Consider the following 22,857-nt stretch of genomic DNA (forward strand, 5'->3'; position numbering starts at 1 on the left):
TCAATTTGACAGTCAGTGATCACCTTAGAAGAATTACTGTAATAACAACAAAGTAGCCCTTCGTAGTAGGAGAAGACTCCCAAATTATTTTTTATGGCCCATAGCTGTAGATATAAGCTATATAGCTTATATATAAAGCATTCAACATATTTGGTTTTTCAAATGGTATTAAAGTGAGATGCTTTTATTTCTTTTGTTTTTATATTTGGATTACTAGTTTGCGGAGTAACACTATTCAAGCATTAATACATAAATTCCAAGTTTAAGTTTTAGCTGAGAGTACATGAAGGAAATTAGAAATAAAACTGTCTGCATAGCATCCTGAACTACTTACTAAGGAGAATTTGCTACAGGAGAACCCTAAATCTCTGGAATAGATGAAATGAGGATTTGTTTTTACAGGAGGGGAACCTGTGTAGTTTAAGCAACTTGCTTTAGGTATTCCTAGAGTACTTCTCTGCTAAATCATTTTCACGTTGCAGGCATCGAGGATGGCTGGCAAGACGTCTTTCTTACGTGCTTTTCGTTCAAGAGCGAGATGTCCATAAAGGCATGTTTGCCACCAACGTGACTGAAAACGTACTGAACAGCAGTAGGTAAGGGTGGGACGCTGCTGTAAAGGGGAAATGTAGGGATGGGCGGTGGGTGTGGGGAAGTAATTTCCTTTATCAACCTTTAGTTTCTCTGGGACTCTGTCTCAAGAGGTGTTTGTGTTTCCAAACGGTCAATGTTCAAGCTCCAGAAGAAAGCAAGGGAAGGCAAGAGAACAGATGGTTTTGGTGCCATGTGGGAATAGCAGTCTTGTTTCATGCATTAGTAATTGAATGGGCTTCTAATAAATGAAAGGTGGGTTGGAGTTCAGATATGCACATATTTTCAGAGTTCTCTGTTAAGTGTTCTGTAATATGAATGTTTGGGACAATGCATTTCCTATTTTATAGCCAGAAGAGAAGGAAGTTTGATATTTCTGTCAAATAATTGTTAGTACCTGGGCACAAATTCTTGTATTAGAAAGTCATTATTAGAAATTTTAAGAGAATGAGATAAGTGTCCTTGCCCTCAGAGGATCTTGCTTAAAAATGGAAGAGACTGACTTGAACTCAGAAGGATTGGGGAAATCGTTATGAAGCTCAGCCATTAGACTATGGGAGTTTGGGTGAAGGTTGGTTTCTATTCCACCTCATTGTTGTGGCCTGTGTTAGACACCTACCTGGATTTGGGAAGCTGGAGACCAGAGTGGATTGAAAGATGCTTAGAAATGCAAGCCCAGTGGTATGGTTGTTAAGGGCTGAACAGTAGTGGCATGTAGTAGGTACTTTTATATTTATTGAATAAATGAGTGAATAGTTGATAATGGAGATATAATAATTACATGAATTACTTGTGAAAACATTCCTGGTTGCATTGAAATAAATGCTATTCATGGAATAGAATTAGGGATGGTGCATAATTGTCATGTGGAGTTGATCTTTCTGTAGTAACGAATGATGGGGCTCTATGGAGTTTTGCTGTACACTAGCCTAAAATCAGCAACACTGGGAGAAAAAAACAATTATTTGAAACTCCCTTGGATTATTATATATTCTGTTTTCTAGGTAAAGCCCCTCAAGTATGTTTCATTCCATCCAGATATTTTGAGTAATAACTAGGATTTTAGAAGTGATTTAAGGAGGTTTAAACCTCATTTGTTCTTCCCTAAGTCATGTGGAAGATTTACAAGACTGGGTTAAATCTTCCCTTTTACCTTACTGCTTACTGGTCTGTGCTATTTAAATCTAGAGCTGTGCCTTTTTAAAATTACTGGTTTGATTTGGAAAATACTTGTAAATATTTATGTCCACCTTTGATCCCTCCTAGAGAGTTTTACAAATAGTTCCACTAATAAGCCACAATGTAAATGAATAATAAATTTGGTATTCAAAAGAAAAATCACACATTACTTGGGCAAGTGGGCTTGGGATACCTCTGAATTATATGCCTAAAGGGATAATCTTCCTTTTCTTCCTTTCTGCCACAGTGTAACTTTGTGTCCCTCACAGCATAACTGGAACATACAAATTCACATAGTTGCTACCCAGTGAATTTGAATTAAATTTTCAAATCTGCCTTCCAGCTTCCTCAGGAATTCATTGATTTAGGAATATAATATCCTTAATATTTAATAGACAGCCAAGGAAAGCACTTCTAACTTGAGCTTATTCTCTTGTGTCATCACATAAAAGAGAAAGTATATTTTGTTTTGTGATTTGTTATCTGTAGTTTAGAAAATAATACAGAATGTAGCATAGAGCCAGTTACATTGTCTGTCTTCCACTTTGAAATCAGAGTACAAGAGGCAATTGCCGAAGTGGCTGCTGAATTAAACCCTGATGGTTCTGCTCAGCAGCAATCAAAAGCTGTCAATAAAGTGAAAAAGAAAGCCAGAAAGATCCTTCAAGAAATGGTTGCCACTGTCTCACCGGCCCTGATCAGGTATAAAAAGCAAAGCAGAAAACTTTCAGCAAGAGTCATCCTGTTTTGAGCAGACAGGACTGAACCATTGCACTTTCCTAGCACAATGCTCTTGGTCCAAAAGAGGTTTTATCATATTCTGATGTTAAAAACCAACTCCTCTTTTTATTCTTTTTTTCTTTGTGGTGCGTGGGCCTCTCACTGTTGTGGCCTCTCCCGTTGCGGAGCACAGCCTCCAGGCGCGCAGGCTCAGCGGCCATGGCTCACGGGCCCAGCCGCTCCGCGGCATGTGGGATCTTCCCGGACCGGGGCACGAACCCGTGTCCCCTGCATTGGCAGGCGGACTCTCAACCACTGCGCCACCAGGGAAGCCCTTTTTATTCTTTAACTGTCATGAGAAGTAGCACTTGGGAGGCTTCAAGGTGCATTAATCTCTGTCAGCTGTTACCAGCCATTGTATTACTGCTGACATCTTCTAGACTAGTTGTGAGCTGGGTTTCATGTGCCCATGTCTTTTTGTTTTCTTTCAGTTTTATTGAGATATAACGGACATACAGCACTGTATAAATTGAAGGTGTACAGCATAATGATTTGACTTACATATGCCATGAAATGATTACCACACTGAGTTTACTGAACATTCATCATCTCATATAGATACAAAATCAAAGATATAGAATGAAATTTTTTTTTCTTGTGGTGAGAACTCTTAGGATTTACTCTTAACAGTTTTCATATATAACATACAGCAGTGTTAATTATATTTATTGTGTTGTATGTTACATCCCTAGCACTTATTTATCTTATAACTGGAAGTCTGTATCTTTTGACTACCTTCATCCAATTCCCCCTTCCCCCACCACCTCTGGTAACCACAAATCTGATCTCTTTTTTTGAGTTTGTTTGTTTTGGAAGTATAATTGATCTACAACACTATATTAGTTCCTGTTATATGACATAGTGATTCAATATTTCTGTACATTTCAAAATGATCACCACTATAAGTTTAGTTATGATCTGTCAACACACGAAGATATTACATAGTTATGAACTGTATTCCCCATGTTACATTTCATACTTGTGACTCATTTATTTTACAACTGAAGTTTGTACCTCTTGATCTCCCTCACCTATTTCTTACATTCCCACCTGCCTCTCCTCTAGCGACTACCTGTTTTTTTTCTGTATCTATAACTGTTTTATTATGTTGTGTTGATTTTTAGATTCCATACTGTATAAGTGATATCATACAGTATTTGTCTTTCTCTGTCTGACTTTTTTCACTTAGCATAATGTCCTCTAGGTCCATCCATGTTGTCACATATGGCAAAATTTCATTCTTTTTTTATGGCTGAGTAATATTCCATTGTGTGTTTTTGGGTATATGTGTGTACATACCACATCTTCTTTATCCATTCATCTATTGATGGGCACTTAGGTTGCTTCCATATCTTAGCTATTATAAATAATGCTGCAGTGAACATAGGGGTGCATATATGGCTTCTAATTAGTGTTTTCGTTTTCTTCAGATAAATACCCAGGAGTGGAATTGTTGCATTATATGGTAGTAGTATTTTTAATTTTTTGAGGAATCTCCATATTCTTTTCCATAGTGGTTACCCTAATGTACATTCCCACCAACAATGTACAAGGGTTCCCTTTCCTCTACATTCTCCCCAACACTTGTTATTTGTTGTCTTTTTGATAATAGCTATTCTGACAGGGGTGAGGTCATATCTCATTATGGTTTTTTTTTTTATACAGCAGGTTTTTATAGTTATCCATTTTATACATATTAGTGTATACATGTCAATCCCAATCTCCCAATTCATCACACCACCACCCCCCCGCCACTTTCCCCCCTTGGTGTCCATACGTTTGTTCTCTACATCTGTGTCTCAATTTCTGCCCTGTAGACTGGTTCATCTCTACCATTTTTCTACGTTCCACATATATGCGTTAATATACGATATTTGTTTTTCTCTTTCTGACTGACTTCACTCTGTATGACAGTCTCTAGATCCAGCCACATCTCTACAAATTACCCAATTTCATTCCTTTTTATGGCTGAGTAACATTCCATTGTATATATGTGCCATATCTTCTTTATCCATTCGTCTGTCGATGGGCATTTAGGTTGCTTCCATTTCCTGGCTACTGTAAATAGTGCTGCAGTTAACATTGGGGTGCATGTCTCTTTCTGAATTATAGTTTTATCAGGGTATATGCCGTGTAATGGGATTGCTGGATCATACGGTAATTCTATTTTTAGTTCTTTAAAGAACCTCCATACTGTTCTCCATAGTGGCTGTATCAATTTACATTCCCACCAACAGTGCAGGAGGGTTCGCTTTTCTCAACACCCTCTCCAGCATTTGTTGTTTGTAGATTTTCTGATGATGGCCATTCTAACTGGTGAGAGGTGATACCTCGTAGTTTTGATTTGCATTTCTCTAATAGTGATGTTGACCAGCTTTTCATGTGCTGCTTGGCCATCTGTATGTTCTCTTTGGAGAAATGTCTATTTAGGTCTTCTGCCCATTTTTGGATTGGGTTTTTCTTTTTTTTAAAGTTGAGCTGCATGAGCTGTTTATATATTTTGAAGATTAATCCTTTGTCCATTGATTCATTTGCAAATATTTTATCGCATTCTGAGGGTAGTCTTTTCATCTTGTTTGTAGTTTACTTTGCTTTGCAAAAGCTTTTAAGTTTCATTAGGTCCCATTTGTTTATTTTTGTTTTTATTTCCATTACTCTAGGAGGTGGATCAAAAAAGATCTTGCTGTGATTTATGCCAAAGAGTGTTCTTCCTGTATTTTCCTCTAAGAATTTTATAGTGTCTGGTATTGGATTTGGGTCTCTAACCCATTTTGAGTTTATTTTTGTGCATGGTGTTAGGGAATGCTCTAATTTCATTCTTTTATATGTATCTGCCCAGTCTACCCAGCACCACTTATTGAAGAAATTGTCTTTTCTGCATTGTATGTCCTTGCCTCCTTTGTCATAGATTAGTTGACCATAGATGCGTGGGTTTATCTCTGGACTTTCTATCCTGTTCCATTGATCTGTATTTCTGTTTTTGTGCCAGTACCATATTGTCTTGATTACTGTAGCTTTGTAGTATAGTCTGAAGTCTGGGAGCCTGATTCTTCCAGCTCCGTGTTTTTCCCTCAAGACTGCTTTGGCTATTTGGGATCCTTTGTGTCTCCATACAAATCTTAAGATTTTTTGTTCTAGTTCTGTAAAAAATGCCATTGGTAGGTATTGCACTGAATAGATTGCTTTGGATACTCTAGTCATTTTCACAATATTGATTTTTCCAATCCAAAAACATGGTATATCTCTCCATCTGTTTATATCATCTTTAATTTCTTTCAGCAGTGTCTTATCGTTTTCTGTATACAGGTCTTTTGTCTCCCTAGGTAGGTTTATTCCTAGGTATTTTATTCTTTTTGTTGCAGTGGTACATGGGAGTGTTTCCTTAATTTCTCTTCCAGATTTTTCATCATTAGGGTATAGGAATTCAAGAGAGTTCTGTGCATTAATTTTGTATCCTGCAACTTTACCAAATTCATTGATTAGCTCTAGTAGTTTTCTGGTGGCATCTTTAGGATTCTCTATGTATAGTATGATGTTGTCTGCAAACAGTGATAGTTTTACTTCTTCTTTTCCTATTTGGATTCCTTTTATTTCTTTTTCTTCTTTGATTGCTGTGGCTACAACTTCCAAAACTATGTTGAATAATAGTGGTGAGAGTGGACATCCTTGTCTTGTTCCTGATCTTAGAGGAAATGCTTTCAGCTTTTCAACATTGAGAATGATGTTTGCTCTGGGCTTGTCGTATATGGCCTTTATTATGTTGAGGTTCCCTCTATGCCCACTGTCTGAGAGTTTTTATCATAAATGGGTGTTGAATTTTGTCAAAAGCTTTTTCTGCATTTATTGAGATGATCATATGGTTTTTCTTCTTCAGTTTGTTAATATGGTGTACACATTGATTTGCGTATATTGAAGAATCCTTGCATCACTGGGATAAATCCCACTTGATCATGGTGTACGATCCTTTCAATGTGTTGGATTCTCTTTGCTAGTATTTTGTTGAGGATTTTTGCATCTATATTCATCAGTGATATTGGTCTGTAATTTTCTTTTTTTGTAGTATCTTTGTCTGGTTTTGGTATCAGGGTTATGGTGGCCTCATAGAATGAGTTTGGGAGTGTTCCTTCCTCTGCAATTTTTTGGAAGTTTGAGAAGGATGGGTGTTCGCTCTTCCCTAAATGTTTGATAGAATTTGTTAGAATTCACCCGTGAAGCCATCTGGTCCTGGACTTTTGTTTGTTGGAAGATTTTTAATCACAGTTTCAATTTCATTACTTGTGATTGGTCTGTTCATATTTTCTATTTCTTCCTGGTTCAGTCTTGGAAGGTTATACCTTTCTAAGAATTTGTCCATTTCTTCCAGGTGGTCCATTTTATTGGCATAGAGTTGCTTGTAGTAATCTCTTAGGATACTTTGTACTTCTGTGATGTCTGTTGTAACTTCTACTTTTTCATTTCTAATTTTATTGATTTGAGTCCTCTCCCTCTTTTTCTTGATGAGTCTGGCTAATGGTTTATCAATTTTGTTTATCTTCTCAAAGAACCAGCTTTTAGTTTTAATGATCTTTGCTATTGTCTTCTTTGCTTCTATTTCATTTATTTCTGTTCTTTATGATTTCTTTCCTTCTACTAACTTTGGGTTTTGTTCTTCTTTCTATAGTTCCTTTAGGTGTAAGGTTAGGTTATTTGAGATGTTTGTTGTTTCTTGAGATAGGATTGTATTGCTATAAACTTCCCTCTTAGAGCTGCTTTTGCTGCATCCCATAGGTTTTGGATCGTTGTGTTTTCTTTGTCATTTGTCTCTAGGTATTTTTTGATTTCCTTAGTGATCTCTTGGTTATTTAGTAACGTATTGTTTAGCCTCCATGTGTTTGTGTTTTTTACGTTTTTTCCCCTGTAATAGATTTCTAATCTCATAGTGTTGTGGTCAGAAAAGATCCTTTATATGATTTCAGTTTTCTTAAGTTTACTGAGGCTTGATTTGTGACCCAAGATGTGATCTATCCTGTGCACACTTGAGCAGAAAGTGTAATCTGCTGTTTTTGAATGGAATGTCCTATAAATATCAATTGAATCTACTTGTGTCATTTAAAGCTTGTCTTTCTTAATTTTCTGTTTGGATGATCTGTCCATTGGTGTAAGTGAGGTGTTAAAGTCCCCCACTATTATTGTGTTACTGTGGATTTCATCTTTTATAGCTGTTAGCAGTTGCCTTATGTATCGAGGTGCTCCTATGCTGGGTGCATATATATTTATAATTGTTATATCTTCTTCTTGGATTGATCCCTTGATCATTATGTAGTGTCCTTCTTTGTCTCTTGTAACATTCTTTATTTTAAAGTCTATTTTATCTGATATGAGTATTGCTACTCCAGCTTTCTTTTGATTTCCATTTGCATGGAATATCTTTTTCCATCCCCTCACCTTCAGTCTGTATGTGTCCCTAGGTCTGAAGTGGGTCTCTTGTAGACAGCATATATATGGGTCTTGTTTTTATATCCATTCAGTGAGTCTGTGTCTTTTGCTTGGAGCATTTAATCCATTTATGTTTAAGGTAATCATCTATATGTATGTTCCTATTATCATTTTCTTAATTGTTTTGGGTTTGTTTTTGTAGGTCCTTTTCTTCTCTTATGTTTCCCAGTTAGAAAAGTTCCTTTAACATTTGTTGTAGAGCCGGTTTGGTGGTGCTGAATTCTCTTAGCTTTTGCTTGTCTGTAAAGCTTTTGATTTCTCCATCAAATCTGAATGAGATCGTTGCCAGGTAGATCTTGGCTGTAGATTTTTCCCTGGCATCACTTTAAATATGTCATGCCACTCCCTTCTGGCTTGTAGAGTTTCTGCTGAGAAATCAGCCGTTAACCTTATGGGAGTTGCCTTGTACATTATTTGTCGTTTTTCCCTTGCTGATTTCAGTAATTTTTCTTTGTCTTTAATTTTTGCCAATTTGATTACTATGTGTCTCAGTGTGTTTCTCCTTCGTTTTATCCTGTATGGGACTCTCTGTGCTTCCTGGACTTGGGTGGCTATTTCCTTTCTCATGTTAGGGAAGTTTTTGACTATAATCTCTTCACATATTTTCTCGGGTCCTTTCTCTCTCTTCTCTTTCTGGGACCCCTATAATGTGAATACGGTTGCATTTAATGTTGTCCCAGAGGTCTCTTAGGCTGTCTGTATTTCTTTTCATTCTTCTTTCTTTATTCTGTTCTGCAGCAGTGAATTCCACCATTCTGTCTTCCGGGTCACTTATCCATTCCTCTGCCTCAGTTATTCTGCTATTGATTCCTTCTAGTGTAGTTTTCATTTCAGTGATTGTATTGTTCATCTCTGTTTGTTTGTACTTTAATTCTTCAAGGTATTTGTTAAACATTTCTTGCATCTTCTCGATCTTTGCCTCCATTCTTTTTCCAAGGTCCTGGATCATCTTCACTATCATTATTCTGAATTCTTTTTCTGGAAGGTCGCCTATTTCCACTTCATTTAGTTGCTTTTCCTGGGGTTTTATCTTGTTTCTTCATCTGGTACATAGCCTTCTGCCTTTTCATCTTGTCTGTCTTTCCGTGAATGTGGTTTTTGTTCCACAGGCTGCAGGATTATAGTTCTTCTTGCTTCTGCTGTCTGCCGTCTGGTGGATGAGGCTATCTAAGAGGCTTGTGCAAGTTTCCTGATGGGAGGGACTGGTGGTGGGTAGAGCGGGCTGTTGCTCTGGTGGGCAGAGCTCAGTAAAACTTTAATCCACTTGTCTGCTGATGGGCGGGGCTAGGTTCCCTCCCTGTTGGTTGTTTGGCCTGAGGCGACCCAACACTGGAACCTACCTGGGCTCTTTGGTGGGGGTGATGGCGGACTCTTCCCAGAACTTCTGCTGCCAGTGTCCTTGTCCTCATTGGTGAGACACAGCCACCCCCCGCCTCTGCAGAAGACCCTCCAACACTAGCAGGTAGGTCTGGTTCAGTCTCCCATGGGGTCACTGTTCCTTCCCCTGCGTCCCGATGCGCACACTACTTTGTGTGTGCCCTCCAAGAGTGGAGTCTCTGTTTCCCCCAGTCCTGTCAAAGTCCTGCAATCAAATCCCGCTAGCCTCCATGTCTGATTCTCTAGGAATTCCTCCTCCCATTGCCGGACTCCCAGGTAGGGAAACCTGACGTGGGGCTCAGAACCTTCACTCCAGTGGGTGGGCTTCTGTGGTGTAAGTGTTCTCCAGTTTGTGAGTCACCCACCCAGCAGCTATGGGATTTGATTTTATTGTCCTTGCACCCCTCCTACAGTCTCATTGTGGCTTCTCCTTTGTCTTTGGATGTGGGGTGTCTTTTTTGGTGAGTTCCAGTGTCTTCCTGTCGATGATCGTTCAGCAGTTAGTTGTGATTCCTGGGCTCTTGCAAGAGGGAGTGAGAGCACATCCTTCTACTCTGTCATCTTGAACCAGTGCAATCATTGTGGGTTTTTTTTTGTTGTTGTTGTTGTTTTTTTTGTGGTACGCGGGCCTCTCACCGGTGTGGCCTCTCCCGTTGCGGAGCACAGGCTCCGGACGCGCAGGCTCAGCGGCCATGGCTCACGGGCCCAGCCCCTCTGTGGCATGTGGGAACTTCCCAGACCGCGGCACGAACCCGTGTCCCCTGCATCAGCAGGCGAACTCTCAACCGCTGCACCACCAGGGAAGCCCCCTCTGTGCATTTTTTAATTGGATTGTTTGTTTTTTGATGTTGAGTTGTTTGAGTTTTTTGTACAGATATATCCTTTTCAAACATCTTCTCCCATTCAGTAGGTGGCCTTTTTGTTTTGTTGATAGTTTCTTCAGTCTGAAAAAGCTTTTAATTTGATTTAGTCCCATTTGTTTATTTTTGCTTTTGTTTCCCTTACCTGAGGAGACATATCCAAAAAAAATATTACTAAGACTGATGTCAAAGTGTATATTGCCCATGTTTTCTTCTAGAAGTTTTATGGTTTCAGGTCTTAGATTTAAGTCTTTAATCCATTTTGAATTTATTTTCATGCATGGTGTGAGAGAGTAGTCCAGTTTGAGTTTTTTGCATGTAGCTGTCCAGTTTTCTCAGCACCATTTATTATAGAGACTCTTTTCCCCATTGTGTATACTTGCCTCCATTGTCATAGATTAATTGCCCTTATAAGTGTGGGTTCCTTTCTGGGTTCTCTGTTCCGTTCCACTGATCTATGTGTCTGTTTTTGTGCCAGTACGTGCTGTCTTGATTACTGTAGCTTTGTAAGATAATTTGAAATCAGGGAGCGTGATACCTCCACCTTTGTTCTTCTTAAGATTGTTTTGGCTATTTGGGGTCTTGTGTTTCCATACAAATTTTAGAAGTATTTATTCTAGTTCTGTGAAAAATGCCATTGGTATTTTATAGGGATTACATTGAATCTGTAGATTACCTTGGGTATACGTCATTTTAACAATATTAATTCTTCAGTCCATGAACACAGTATATCCTTCCATCTGCTTGTGTCATCTTCAGTTTCTTTCATGAGTGTCTTACATTTTTCCAAGTACAGGTATTTTACTTGCTTATGTAGATTTATTCCTAGGTATTTTATTCTTCTTGATGCATTTATAAATGAAATTCTTTTCTTAATTTCTCTTCAGATAGTTCATTGTTAGTGTATAGAAATGCATCTGATTTCTGTATATTAATTTTGTATCTTGCAACTTTACCAGATTCATTGATGAGTTCTAGTAGTTTTTGATGACCTCTTTAGGATTTTCTAAGTATAGTATCATGTCATGTATATACAGTGACAGTTTCACTTTTTCATTTCCACTTTGAATTCTTTTTATTTCTTTTTCTTGTCTGTTTGCTGTGGTGAGGACTTTCAATTCTGTGTTTAATAAAAGTGGCAAGAAAGGGCATCCTTGACATGTTCCTGATCTTAGAGGAAATGCTTTTAGTTTTTCACCATTGAGTCTGATGTTAGCTGTGGGTTTGTCATTTATGGCCTTTCTTATGTTTAGGTATGTTCCCTCTATATTCACTTTGTTGAGAGTTTTTATCATAAATGGATGTTGGATTTTGTCAAGAGCTTTTCCTGCATCTTTTGAGAGAATCATGATTTTTATTCTTCAATTTGTTAATGTGATGTATCACATTGATTGATTTGTGGATATTGAACTATCTGCATCCTGGGATAAATTCCACTTGATCATGGTGCGTGATACTTTTAATGTACTGTATTGTTGAATTTGGTTTGCTCATATTTTGTTAAGGATTTTTGCATCTGTGTTCAACAATGATACTGTGATACTGGCCTGTGATTTTCTTTTTTTGTGATGTCTTTGGTTTTGCTATCAGCGTGATGCTGGCCTCATAAGATGAGCAGAATGCAGAAGTGTTCCCTCCTCTGCAATTTTTTGGAATGGTTTGAGAAGATATGTGTTAACTCTTCGCCAAATATTTGGTAGAGTTCACCTGTGAAGCCATCTGGTTCTGGACTTTGTTTGCTAGGAGTTTCTTTTTTTTTATTACTGACTCAGTTTCATTACTGGTAATTGGTCTGTTCATATTTTCTATTTCTTCCTGGTTCAGTCTTGGGAGATTGTACATTTCTAGGAATTTGTCCATTTCTTCTAGGTTATCCGTTTTATTTGCATATAATTGTTTGTAGTAATCTTGTATGAACCTTTGTATTTCTGTAGTATTGGTTGTAACTTCTCCTTTTTCATTTCTGATTTTATTTTTTTGGGCCCTCTCTCTTTTCTTCTTGATGAATCTGCACATGCCCATGTCGTGGAGGGATTTGTATGCAGGAGCGGGCTCACTCTACTCACCTAAATATTTGCTTGATCATTAGCTTCTGAAGTATAAAGTGTGCAATTAGAATGAAATGTAAGATTTTAGTACATAATAAATGGATGCTTCTATAAGTAGTATGTGTAAGGTCAGTTATTTAAGTTCACACAATTCAGATGTATGCATACACACACATACATGCACACGTGCTCATAAAAAGTCAATTACAATCACTCACGTTGTAGGTTCAAAACTTTAGGTAGACAAATGTCAAATATATATGTTTATATATATAAATATATGTATATACATTAAAAAATGTTTTAACTTCCTTTCAGACTGACCGGATGGGTGCTGCTGAAACTGTTCAACAGCTTCTTTTGGAATATTCAGATTCACAAGGGTCAACTTGAGATGGTTAAAGCTGCAACTGAGGCAAGAATTATGCGAATCTGTCATTCTGTATTCTCCACATTTGCAGAGTGATTTTGGAATTCTTTTTCAAATGTTTTCTTGTATACTGTTGTGCATTCCTACACATTTGCAAGATTTTCCCCCGTGTAAGATAACTACAGTAGTTATGTATTTGTGGGAGATAAGTGGGGTAAAGGAGCACCTTCCAGCAATATGCAGGATTCCTTCTGTAAGTTATCTTGCAATAACTCTGAAAATCAGGTAGAACAATCCTAATTTTATACATGAGGAAATAAAGGCACATATAGATTAAGAAATTGTCCCAAGTCACAGCCAGTAAGTCACTTGCCCAGGATTTCAAACCAAACCAAGCTTGTGGCCAAAAACTATGTTCTTTTTATATGATTAGGGCTTCCTTTCAGAAGATATATAGTCAACTTGAACTCTTGATTGTTCTCCTCCTTCCCTGATTCTTTTCTGTTGGTGTAGTTGTTTTTAGCTGGATGATATCAAATTGAAAGAAGTTCTTATTACGGAAAAATGTTTTTAAAGAATGAGTCACTAAGTAGCTAGTGTTTGAATGACTTTAACCAAATGTGAAGTTGCAAACTGTAATTGAACTTTCCATCTGAATTTTAAATTTGGTGTTTTTCCTTTTGCTAGATGAATTTGCCACTTATATTTCTACCAGTTCATAGATCACATATTGACTATCTCCTGCTCACTTTCATTCTCTTCTGCCATAACATCAAAGCGCCATACATTGCTTCAGGCAATAATCTCAACATCCCCATCTTCAGGTAAGATCAGCTTATTTTGAAAGTTAAGGTATGAAGATTATATTTTGAATTTTTCCTTTTTTATTATACCTTTTGATACATTTATTGTAATGAGGACATTAACTTTTTTATTTTTATTATAAAAGTAATGCACGCGTATTGCAGAAAATTTGGAAAGTACAAAAAAGCATTAAGACCATCATCATTTGAACTTATTTGCAAAGCAGAAATAGAGACACAGAGGTAGAGAACAGACGGGGGAAGGGGTGGGTGGGATGAATTGGGAGACTGGGATTGACATATATACACTACTGTGTATAAAATAGATAACTAATGAGAACTGACTGTATAGCACAGGGAACTCTACCCAGTGCTCTGTCATGACCTAAATGGGAAGGAAATACAAAGGGGATATATTTATACATGTGGCTGATTCACCCTGCTGTACAGCAGAAACTAACACAAGATTGTAAAGCAACCATACTCCAATAAAACAACAACAACAACAAAAGACTGTCATCATCATTTCTGTGTTTTATATGGGATATTTGGTGAACTGTGAATAGCTAAACTTATCAGCAGTATTTATCAAACATATAAAAGGCAATTAGAAAGATAAGATAGCAAATTACTATATCTGACTTGGCAGTGCTCAGGTGGGGTCAGGGTGGTGGTAGGCAGGTGGTAATGGTATAAAGGTAAGAAAGAACCTTACCTGTTACTTTGACCTCATAATTTAGTAGAGCTAGAAACATAATAATTACAGTGTAACATAAAAGGTATGTTTTAGAGGTTTTCAGGGGAATGCAGTGCATTCCATTCAGAGGGAATAGTATGTGAAAAGACAGAGTGATTTAAAAGCATGATATGGTCATGAACCAGCAGACAATTCTTAGACTCTAGGGTTAGAATGTAGGGTGCGTTAGCAGGGTTCAGAGGCTGGAGGTGGTGACTGCATAGGTGGTGAGAGTTAGGTCAAAACAATTTCTAAGCCAAGAGTTTAGAGTGTATCCCGTACTTGAGAAATGATACGTTCAGATTCGCATTTTGAAAAGTCATTCTGGATTAGAGGGAGTTAGATCAATTCTGACTCTATCGCAGTAGTTCAGATAAAAGGTAATGAAGGCTTAAATAAAAGTATAATAGTGCTCTTGGAGAAGAGGTCACAGATTTGAGAAGCATTTAGTTTCATACTTCAAAGTACAAAGCATCTCTCAGGTCAGCTCTGTGAGTAGTAGAGAGCACGAGGAGGATGAATGTGGAGCGACCGGAAGGGAAGCGGGCTGTGCAGGTGGCGCTTCACAAGGGGGCAGTCACTGCTTTGCGTGCCATGAAACCTGATCCTCAGCCTCGCAGTACGAGGAGCTCCTTCCTAATCCCTTGGCGCAGAGTTCTGCAGCTAATCTGATGCATGCATGTGGATGACTGAAGAGAAGCCATTCATTCATGCAGTAAGTCAGTACTTACCCAAATGTGCTCTAGACAAGGGAGAACAAGACACATAGTCCTTACTTTAAAATAGCTCATAAAATAATGGGGAATGTAGGCAAACAGCTAGCTCTAATCCAGCGTGATATGACCCTACAGGGCAGACATGCTTTTCCAAGTATCAGAATATCTGTGTTTTCTCTCATGGGTACCTCTTCCCAGCGTCAAGGAGCCTGGAAAGTTGAATTAGAAAGTCATCAGAAAGGTGCTTAAGCGTGAAGAAGACTGTTCCAGCTGGGCTCTTAGAGAAGCCTTGCCCCATAATAGTTTGCCTCTTCTGTAATCAGAACAACTCATGTACTCATTCCCTCCAGGTTGGATTGGTTCTCAAGGTGGATCTCTGGGGAAGTACTTAATAAACATTGATAATTTCTCATAAGCCAACTTCCCTTTTCACCACCTCTATGCTAGTCATTGCTCAGCTTATCATTCCTTCAGACGTGACAGAATCTCAATAACCTGGCCTGTTTATTTGCAGTGCTCTTTTGTTACATGCCAGTCTGTACATTCACAAACCACTTTTCAAGGGGGCTTATTTTTGTGGATGGTTCATCTCATTTATTAAGAATTTATTCTGCAGAGTTTTACTTTCAAAGAGTGACATTAAGTTCTGGATATATCTTACTGTGGCCTCCTTATGCTGACTGTAGAAGATTCCAAAACTATATATTAATATTTATATTAATATCACTCTGTTTGAACAGAATAGGAGGCGGCTCTGAGTTTGGAAAAGTTGACTTAAGTTTTGGAAAGTTTCAGCCTCATATCAAAATAATTCATCAGTGCTGTAGACAGAGATGTGGGGTTGTGCGAATTGTTTTATTCTTATGTATGTGTAAATGAAGCAAATTTTGGTTTCATGTTTTGGGAGGATGGTTATGCTTGGTTCCAGTTTGATAAAGTTACTCTTGTCTTACTGGGATACTGTCTAAGAAATACTTACTTGAGAAGGTTTCCCCAAAGGAGCTTTTGTAACATCACATTCATCTTGTAGTAAACGTGCCATAGGAAAATTTTGGGATGTCTAAAGGTCAGTATCTTAAGACCGTGGACAGGGTTTTTAAATTTAGCAGTATTTTATAATCCTCTTAAAGTCTGTACCAGCACCTTTGCGGGATAATATATCGTGTAAGCTCCTTTTGGCTTAGAACAGATGTAACAGAGCTTCATTATACACAGTGATATTCTGAAGGCTAATGAATAATGTAAATGACTGAAACACATCAATATATGGAAAATGGAAAAATGTCCACATTTTCACAATCAGCAACTCAAACAATACATGAGGTTTATATGCAAATGACACGTTTCGAATAACTTGGAATTTGAGTTCTCTTTTTAAATTTTTCTTTTTAAAAAATTAATGCGTTCTTAAATTTATAGTACCCTGATCCATAAGCTTGGGGGCTTTTTCATACGACGGAGGCTAGATGAGACGCCGGATGGACGGAAAGATATTCTCTATAGAGCTTTGCTCCATGGGGTACGTGTGATCTCTAATTACTCTTAAAGTCATTATGGTAGCTATCACAGTAGAAGAAAATGAGACTTGATTCAGACTTTTTTTTTTTTTCGGTACGCGGGCCTCTCACTGTTGTGGCCTCTCCCGTTGCGGAGCACAGGCTCCGGACGCGCAGGCTCAACGGCCATGGCTCATGGGCCTAGCCGCTCCGCGGCATGTGGGATCTTCCCGGACCGGGGCACAAACCTGTGTCCCCTGCATCGGCAGGTGGACTCTCAACCACTGCTCCACCAGGGAAGCCCCTTGATTGAGATTTTTAAAAAACAGTTGTCTGAGTAATTATTTTAGTGATTATTGCTTGGATATGGGTTTGATGATTACTTTTTGTGATCACCAAAATATAACATTGGAGAAGCTCTTTTGATATTATCTATTGAGCAAAATATTTTGTCAGAAGTTATAGGTTTTGTTTGTTTGTTTGTTTTGTTTTTTTAGGTTTAACTTTGCTGAGCTTATTCTAAGTTGGGTGATCTTGAGTTCATGAGTTCATGTTTTACTTTCTCCTTATATTCCAGCATATAGTTGAACTACTTCGACAGCAGCAGTTCTTAGAAATTTTTCTGGAAGGCACACGCTCTAGGAGTGGAAAAATCTCCTGTGCTCGGGCAGGACTTTTGTCAGTTGTAGTAGATACTCTGTCTACCAATACCATCCCAGACATCTTGATAATACCTGTTGGGATCTCCTACGATCGTATTATTGAGGGTCATTACAATGGCGAACAACTGGTAAGAGGACCACCTGCACAAAAGTCATCTTTGCTTTTCCAGTCTTTTGCTTTTAGATAAGTGCTTTTAGAATTAGTTGAGAATATTTTTGTTACTCTCTAATTTTATAACACTGTAGGAAACTTGGTAGGGTGGGCTTTCATCCCGTATGGCAGCCTGATTGGTAGTGATGATGTGGTAATTTCCTGCATTTGGAGGAAGTGGCATGATTAGATTAATCATGCCTTGGTCGTGGGGTCGGGAAGTGGAAGAATACTTGGTACTGAGTTGCCACCTCTGCCCTGGGGAGGGTATACATGGCTCGGTCTCCCCAGGGCTTATTGCTTATGTGTAGAGTTTAAGTTAAACCTGAAGAACTGGTGGGATCATGTTGGCAAAGCAACTGCAAATTAATTTTGAGACTGCAGTAATTTTTTTAGTGAACTTTTTTACTGAAGTAAATAGTTACAGAAGAATGCACCCATCATACGCATGTAGCTTGAATTAGCACAAAATGAATACACCTACATAACCAGGACCCAGGTCAAGGACCCTAGAAACCTCCCTTATCCCTCTCTCATTGTTTTCCCCTCAAGGGTAACCACCTATCTTGACTTCTTACCGAATAGATTAGTTTGCCCATTTTTGAACATGATATAAATGGAATAATGTAGTGTGTGGACTTTTTATCTCTGGTTTCCTTTGCACAAGCAACACCTGTTTGTTGTTACAGGTAGTTACAATTTGTTCATTGTCATAGTTGTACAGTATTGCAGTGTATGAATATACGATTTGTCTATTCTACTGCTGAAAAAAAGTTTGGTTTCCTGGTTTCAGCTGTGATCATTCTTGTACATTTCTCTTGATGACCATATGTATGCATTTTGTTGGGTATGTGCCTGGGAGTGGAATCAGTGGATCATAAAGTATATGTATGTTCAGCTTTGTAGATGCTGCCAAACAGTTCTCCAAAATGGTTTTACCAACTCACTATTCCTCCCGGCAGTGTGCAAGTTCCAGAGGAGTTTAGTTTTGTTCTTATTTAGTGTGGAAGTCTTGGTCATGGTACTTATTTCGAGCTTATTGCCCAAAACATATCAGAAGCTCAAGGACTCCTAATAATTGGGGGCTTTAGAAATAAAGTGATAGACCTGGATTATTATTATTATCTCTTGTGAGACCCCTCCTTGTGTTGCCTGTGTCAATTCTGAACATATGCTCCACTCACCCTGACTGCGTCTCATGACATCATATCTGAGTCCTGTGTCCCTTATACAACTGACATTGTGCCTTATGTGTGTTAAATATTCAGGAAACACTTACTGAATGAATAATTGGCTCAAAGGCCACTCTGGGGCTGAATTTGGCATTTGGTTGCCAAATGTTACATACTTGGACCATCGTGATCATCAGACCACAATAAGGTGCCTCTTCGACATCTTATTTTTATCTGAGAACTGCAGAACAGTTTTTCAGGCTGTTACATCATTTTTGTCCTTCAGTAGTTTGCAATTCTATTTTTGTGAATGATGTAAACAATGCACTAAATGAAGTTGTGTTAAATGTTTCCTTTTTCAATGGCCAAATTACCTCCCCAGTGCGTGATTACATCTTTTAGCATCTTGGAGTGCTAAACATTTTCTGACAGGTCTCAGTCAATGAATACTTATTTTCCTTCATTCGTTATTATCTTTTTCCAGACAAATCATTGGTTTCCATAAAAAAATTAATAAACTTTATTCTTTGGATAATGATGTTTGTGTATTTGTTAGCTTTATTTCTTACTATGCTATTCTTTCAAAATTGCAAATTAGGGAAAACCTAAGAAGAATGAGAGCCTCTGGAGCATAGCAAGAGGCGTTATCAGAATGTTACGAAAAAACTATGGATGTGTCAGAGTGGATTTTGCACAACCATTTTCCTTAAAGGTGAGTGTCTGTTGCAATGAAGCTGTGTCAGCCTTGGTGTAGCTCAGTGTCACAAGATCTGGGCTCTAGTCCGGCCTCTGATGCCTCCTCTCCATGTGAGTTTGGGCCTCACTTTCTTCTCTTATAGAATGGGGACTCTGACAAGGATAGTGTTTCCTAAATTATTCCACCGAAATGTGCCTGTTGACAAAGGAGCCTAAATGTCTATGTTTGGGAGATATCAGTCTCAAAATGTATTGCTGTTTTTTTTAATTCATGAGAATTTTGCATGTTGCTTTATCTATATCAGTATTTTATATGATTTTTTTTTCTTTTCTTTTTTTTTTTTGTGGTACGCGGGCCTCTCACTGTTGTGGCCTCTCCCGTTGCGGAGCACAGGCTCCGGACGTGCAGGCTCAGCGGCCATGGCTCACAGGCCCAGCTGCTTCGTAGCATGTGGGATCTTCCCGGACCGGGGCACGAACCCGCGTCCCCTGCGTCGGCAGGCGGACTCTCAACCACTGTGCCACCAGGGAAGCCCTATGTGATGTTTTAAAATTGCCCTTAAGAGAAATTTTTCAAAATGTATCTCACAGCTGGGTAACATTGATAGTCTAGGATGATGCCGTATTCTACTGAGTGGAGTCTAATACCTACATAGTCAGAGGAATAGTGCCATCCTCATGGAGAAGCCTGGGGCTGGTGGGTCCCTGAGGTCCTGCAGTTTTAAACTCTTAAGATTTTCAGATTGGTAAAGGAGAAGAGAAGGATAGGGAGTTGGGAACCTAAAGATAAGGTGCAGAGATGTCCTGCTTCTCCTTCTGTTCCACGTTTTGGTTTTACTTTGAAAGAGTCAAACTGCTATGCTAGATGAATGCTTTCTGGCCTTAAGTGCTTTTGACTTTTAGGGACCTCATCATTTCTTATCACTTTTTGTTGTTGTTAATATTGCACAGCTTCTCTTGTTTATGATTTGCTTTTGAATTGAGGTTCTTTTGAGTATAACGTGACCTTCAGGTTGTCAGATTTCCTTTAGAAGGTATGGTTGATGACTTATTACTGTTAGTAATATTGGGAATGCCAAATAATTTCATGAAGATATGAGAAAAGTTAAATTTTCCCCTTAATTTTTAAATGATTTTACTTAAGCATCATCCTATTTTTTGGAGTTTCTGTTCTTAGATTTCATGCTTAACAACATTCTATAAGTTATTCTGCCGTTCTGAAGACAGTTTAGGATATAGAAAGTATTTCTCATGTTATGTTATACGGCTCATTTTATTAACATCTCCCTTTTTACTTTTTGAAGGTGAAATTATATTTTATATATGTTTATGAAAGTGAGACAGTGGGAGTAAATGATAATATTTTATTTTATTTTTCCAGGAATATTTAGAAAGCCAAAGTCAGAAACCTGTTTCTTCTCCACTTTCTCTGGAGCAAGCGTTGTTACCAGCTATACTTCCTTCAAGGTAAGGTTCATGGAAATTTTTTATACTGACCCGTCAAATATCTGTTATTTCTTCTATTGCATGGAAGAATTTGTTAACTTTATTAAGGGCATTCATGTTCTTGTTTTTACTTCCTCACTTGAGTAACTTTTCTCTTGGTCTGATAAAGGATCTTGAAATTATGTGTTTCCATATTAGTTTGAAGGTTTTTGATTACTTGCATCATAAAATCTTTTTGATTTTGTGAATCATGTAAGAGTTCTTATTTGATTTATATTTTTGAATGTTTGAAATGTTCTTTTTGGTAGTAACTTAGGCTATGCATATTGCATGTTCATGCAACATATGAAAGAGTTTTCCTATGTGAATTTTCCAGAATTCAAATCGAATTGTCACTTAGAGAAATAGAATATTAAGCCCTTCCTTTAAAATATGTTCAAGTATTGAATTTTTGAAAATGTTTTAAAATGAGGCGTCTTGCTTTATGCATTCTTTCTGCCGGTGAGTTCTGGAAGTGATGTACCAACAGACTATTTAGTCATAATTAAGTAACACGTTTTGGTCAAGAGAGTGTATTAAACTTAATAAGGTATATTATGGAGTAAAACAACCCATAGAAATAATCTGTCTGTGGCTTAAATTTAGAATATGTAGAAATTTAAAGTGTCTGATACATTGTATCTTAAGCCCATGTAGTATGCTTTGTGAAAGAGCAGGGTTATAGAAGTCTAATTAAAAAAACGAAAACAAAACCTTTTTAGACCCAATGATGCTGCTGCTGAAGGTACAGACACGTCCATTAACGAGTCCAGAAATGCAGCAGATGAATCCTTCCGAAGAAGACTGATTGCAAATCTGGCTGAGCACATTCTCTTCAGTAAGTAGAATTCCAGTCTTTAATTCCATAATTCAGATACGGTGTGATGCAGTACGAACCATACAGGTTTTGGAATCTGCCAAAGTTAGATTCCACTTCTGGTTCTAGTACTAACACACAGGGGCTGATAGGTAAGTTATTAGAAAGAAAGTGGTGCTGAGAGGATTTGAGGTAACCCAGTGAAACATCTCACACCGTGCCTAATAATTAGCAGGTGCTCACGTGGTAGTTCTTAGGCATTTAAAAAAATTGCCAAAATGGTTTGTTGCTTCTTTTGCTTATGAATTAGTCTCTTTGAACTGACTTGTGGTACAACATCTAGGTTTACCAGGCGCGCTCTCCTCGCCATCCCTGTGCCTCCTCCCCGTCAGGTCAGACTCTCAGCATTTCCTGCCGACACCAGTGTGGAGGCTTCCTCACCTCTCCCGCTCCTTTCACTCTAGCTGCCTCTACTCCTGCTTTACGCCGGGCCAGGGTAGTCTTTCTGGAGCACATTGGATTGTGTCTCTCCCTTGCTTAAATTCTGGATGCTAAAAAGAATTCATCCTTAAATGTTGTAAAGTTGTAAAACAAAGGTAAAACTCACTATCCAAATAACCAGATGTGTTGCTGTCTAGTCTATAAAAATATTTTTTACCGTTTTGTATTGTGCTATTTTCCATTTATAACGCAAATAATTAAAAAAAACCTTTTAAATATCCTTTTTAAAGGCCAAATATATATGGTACTCGGTACTTTTTTGTTTCTTAAACACTGGAGACAACATCAATTGTGAATGAAGTATTTATTCATGAATTCATTACCATCTTAGAAAACGCACAGATGGTATCTTATTTTAGATTATTCCGTAGATGTTCTCATATTTGATTCGTATGATTAATAATTTTCTACAAATTTAGAATATTGAGTTATGGACTATAGTCATTCTCAGATGTATTTCTGTCCCCTTCCTTCCTACCTCTGACCTGCCTCTGGGCCAGGTTGAAAAGAGGAAATTAAAATGTATTGAGCACCCATTACTATGCGTCCTGTGCCAGGTCAGTCATCTCGTGCTTACACAGCCCAGTGAACCAGGTGGATGCTTATGGTACCAAAGGGAAGCTGAGGCTTGGGAATTTAAGACATTTCCCCCAAGTCATGAAATTAGTGTAGAAGTTAGGATTTGACCCCAGATTCCTGACTTTAACTACCTGTCCCCATCCCCTTCCCCCCCCCCCGCCCCGACTTTGTTGTAATGTGGTGGTGAATACCTGCAGGAGGAGTGAAGTAGAGGTGCAGGTGTAGTAGCCTGAGGCCAGGAACAAGTCAAGAAACACTGAAGTACGATATCCTGTAGAGCTCTTAGAATAGGCTCATGCTTTGGGTCTTGGTATTTCCATAAAGATGTCTCTTGGTCACTGAGTAACTAACTTCCATTGGTTT

General features: G+C 38.2%; 1 protein-coding gene across 1 annotated transcript in view; it reads left to right on the forward strand.

Annotated features, from left to right (window-relative positions):
* GPAM (glycerol-3-phosphate acyltransferase, mitochondrial) overlaps nucleotides 1-22,857 on the forward strand; it is a 69,573-nt gene that overhangs the window by 34,883 nt on the left and 11,833 nt on the right. Inside the window, exons 5-13 of the mRNA XM_065893792.1 lie at nucleotides 483-596; nucleotides 2,326-2,472; nucleotides 12,629-12,725; nucleotides 13,368-13,504; nucleotides 16,355-16,454; nucleotides 17,009-17,221; nucleotides 19,015-19,128; nucleotides 20,494-20,579; nucleotides 21,320-21,435. Coding sequence (XP_065749864.1) covers nucleotides 483-596; nucleotides 2,326-2,472; nucleotides 12,629-12,725; nucleotides 13,368-13,504; nucleotides 16,355-16,454; nucleotides 17,009-17,221; nucleotides 19,015-19,128; nucleotides 20,494-20,579; nucleotides 21,320-21,435 — 1,124 coding nt within the window. The remainder of the gene's footprint in view (nucleotides 1-482; nucleotides 597-2,325; nucleotides 2,473-12,628; nucleotides 12,726-13,367; nucleotides 13,505-16,354; nucleotides 16,455-17,008; nucleotides 17,222-19,014; nucleotides 19,129-20,493; nucleotides 20,580-21,319; nucleotides 21,436-22,857) is intronic.

This window comes from Phocoena phocoena, chromosome 16, assembly GCF_963924675.1.
Source record: "Phocoena phocoena chromosome 16, mPhoPho1.1, whole genome shotgun sequence".
NCBI classification, from domain to species: Eukaryota; Metazoa; Chordata; class Mammalia; order Artiodactyla; family Phocoenidae; genus Phocoena; species Phocoena phocoena.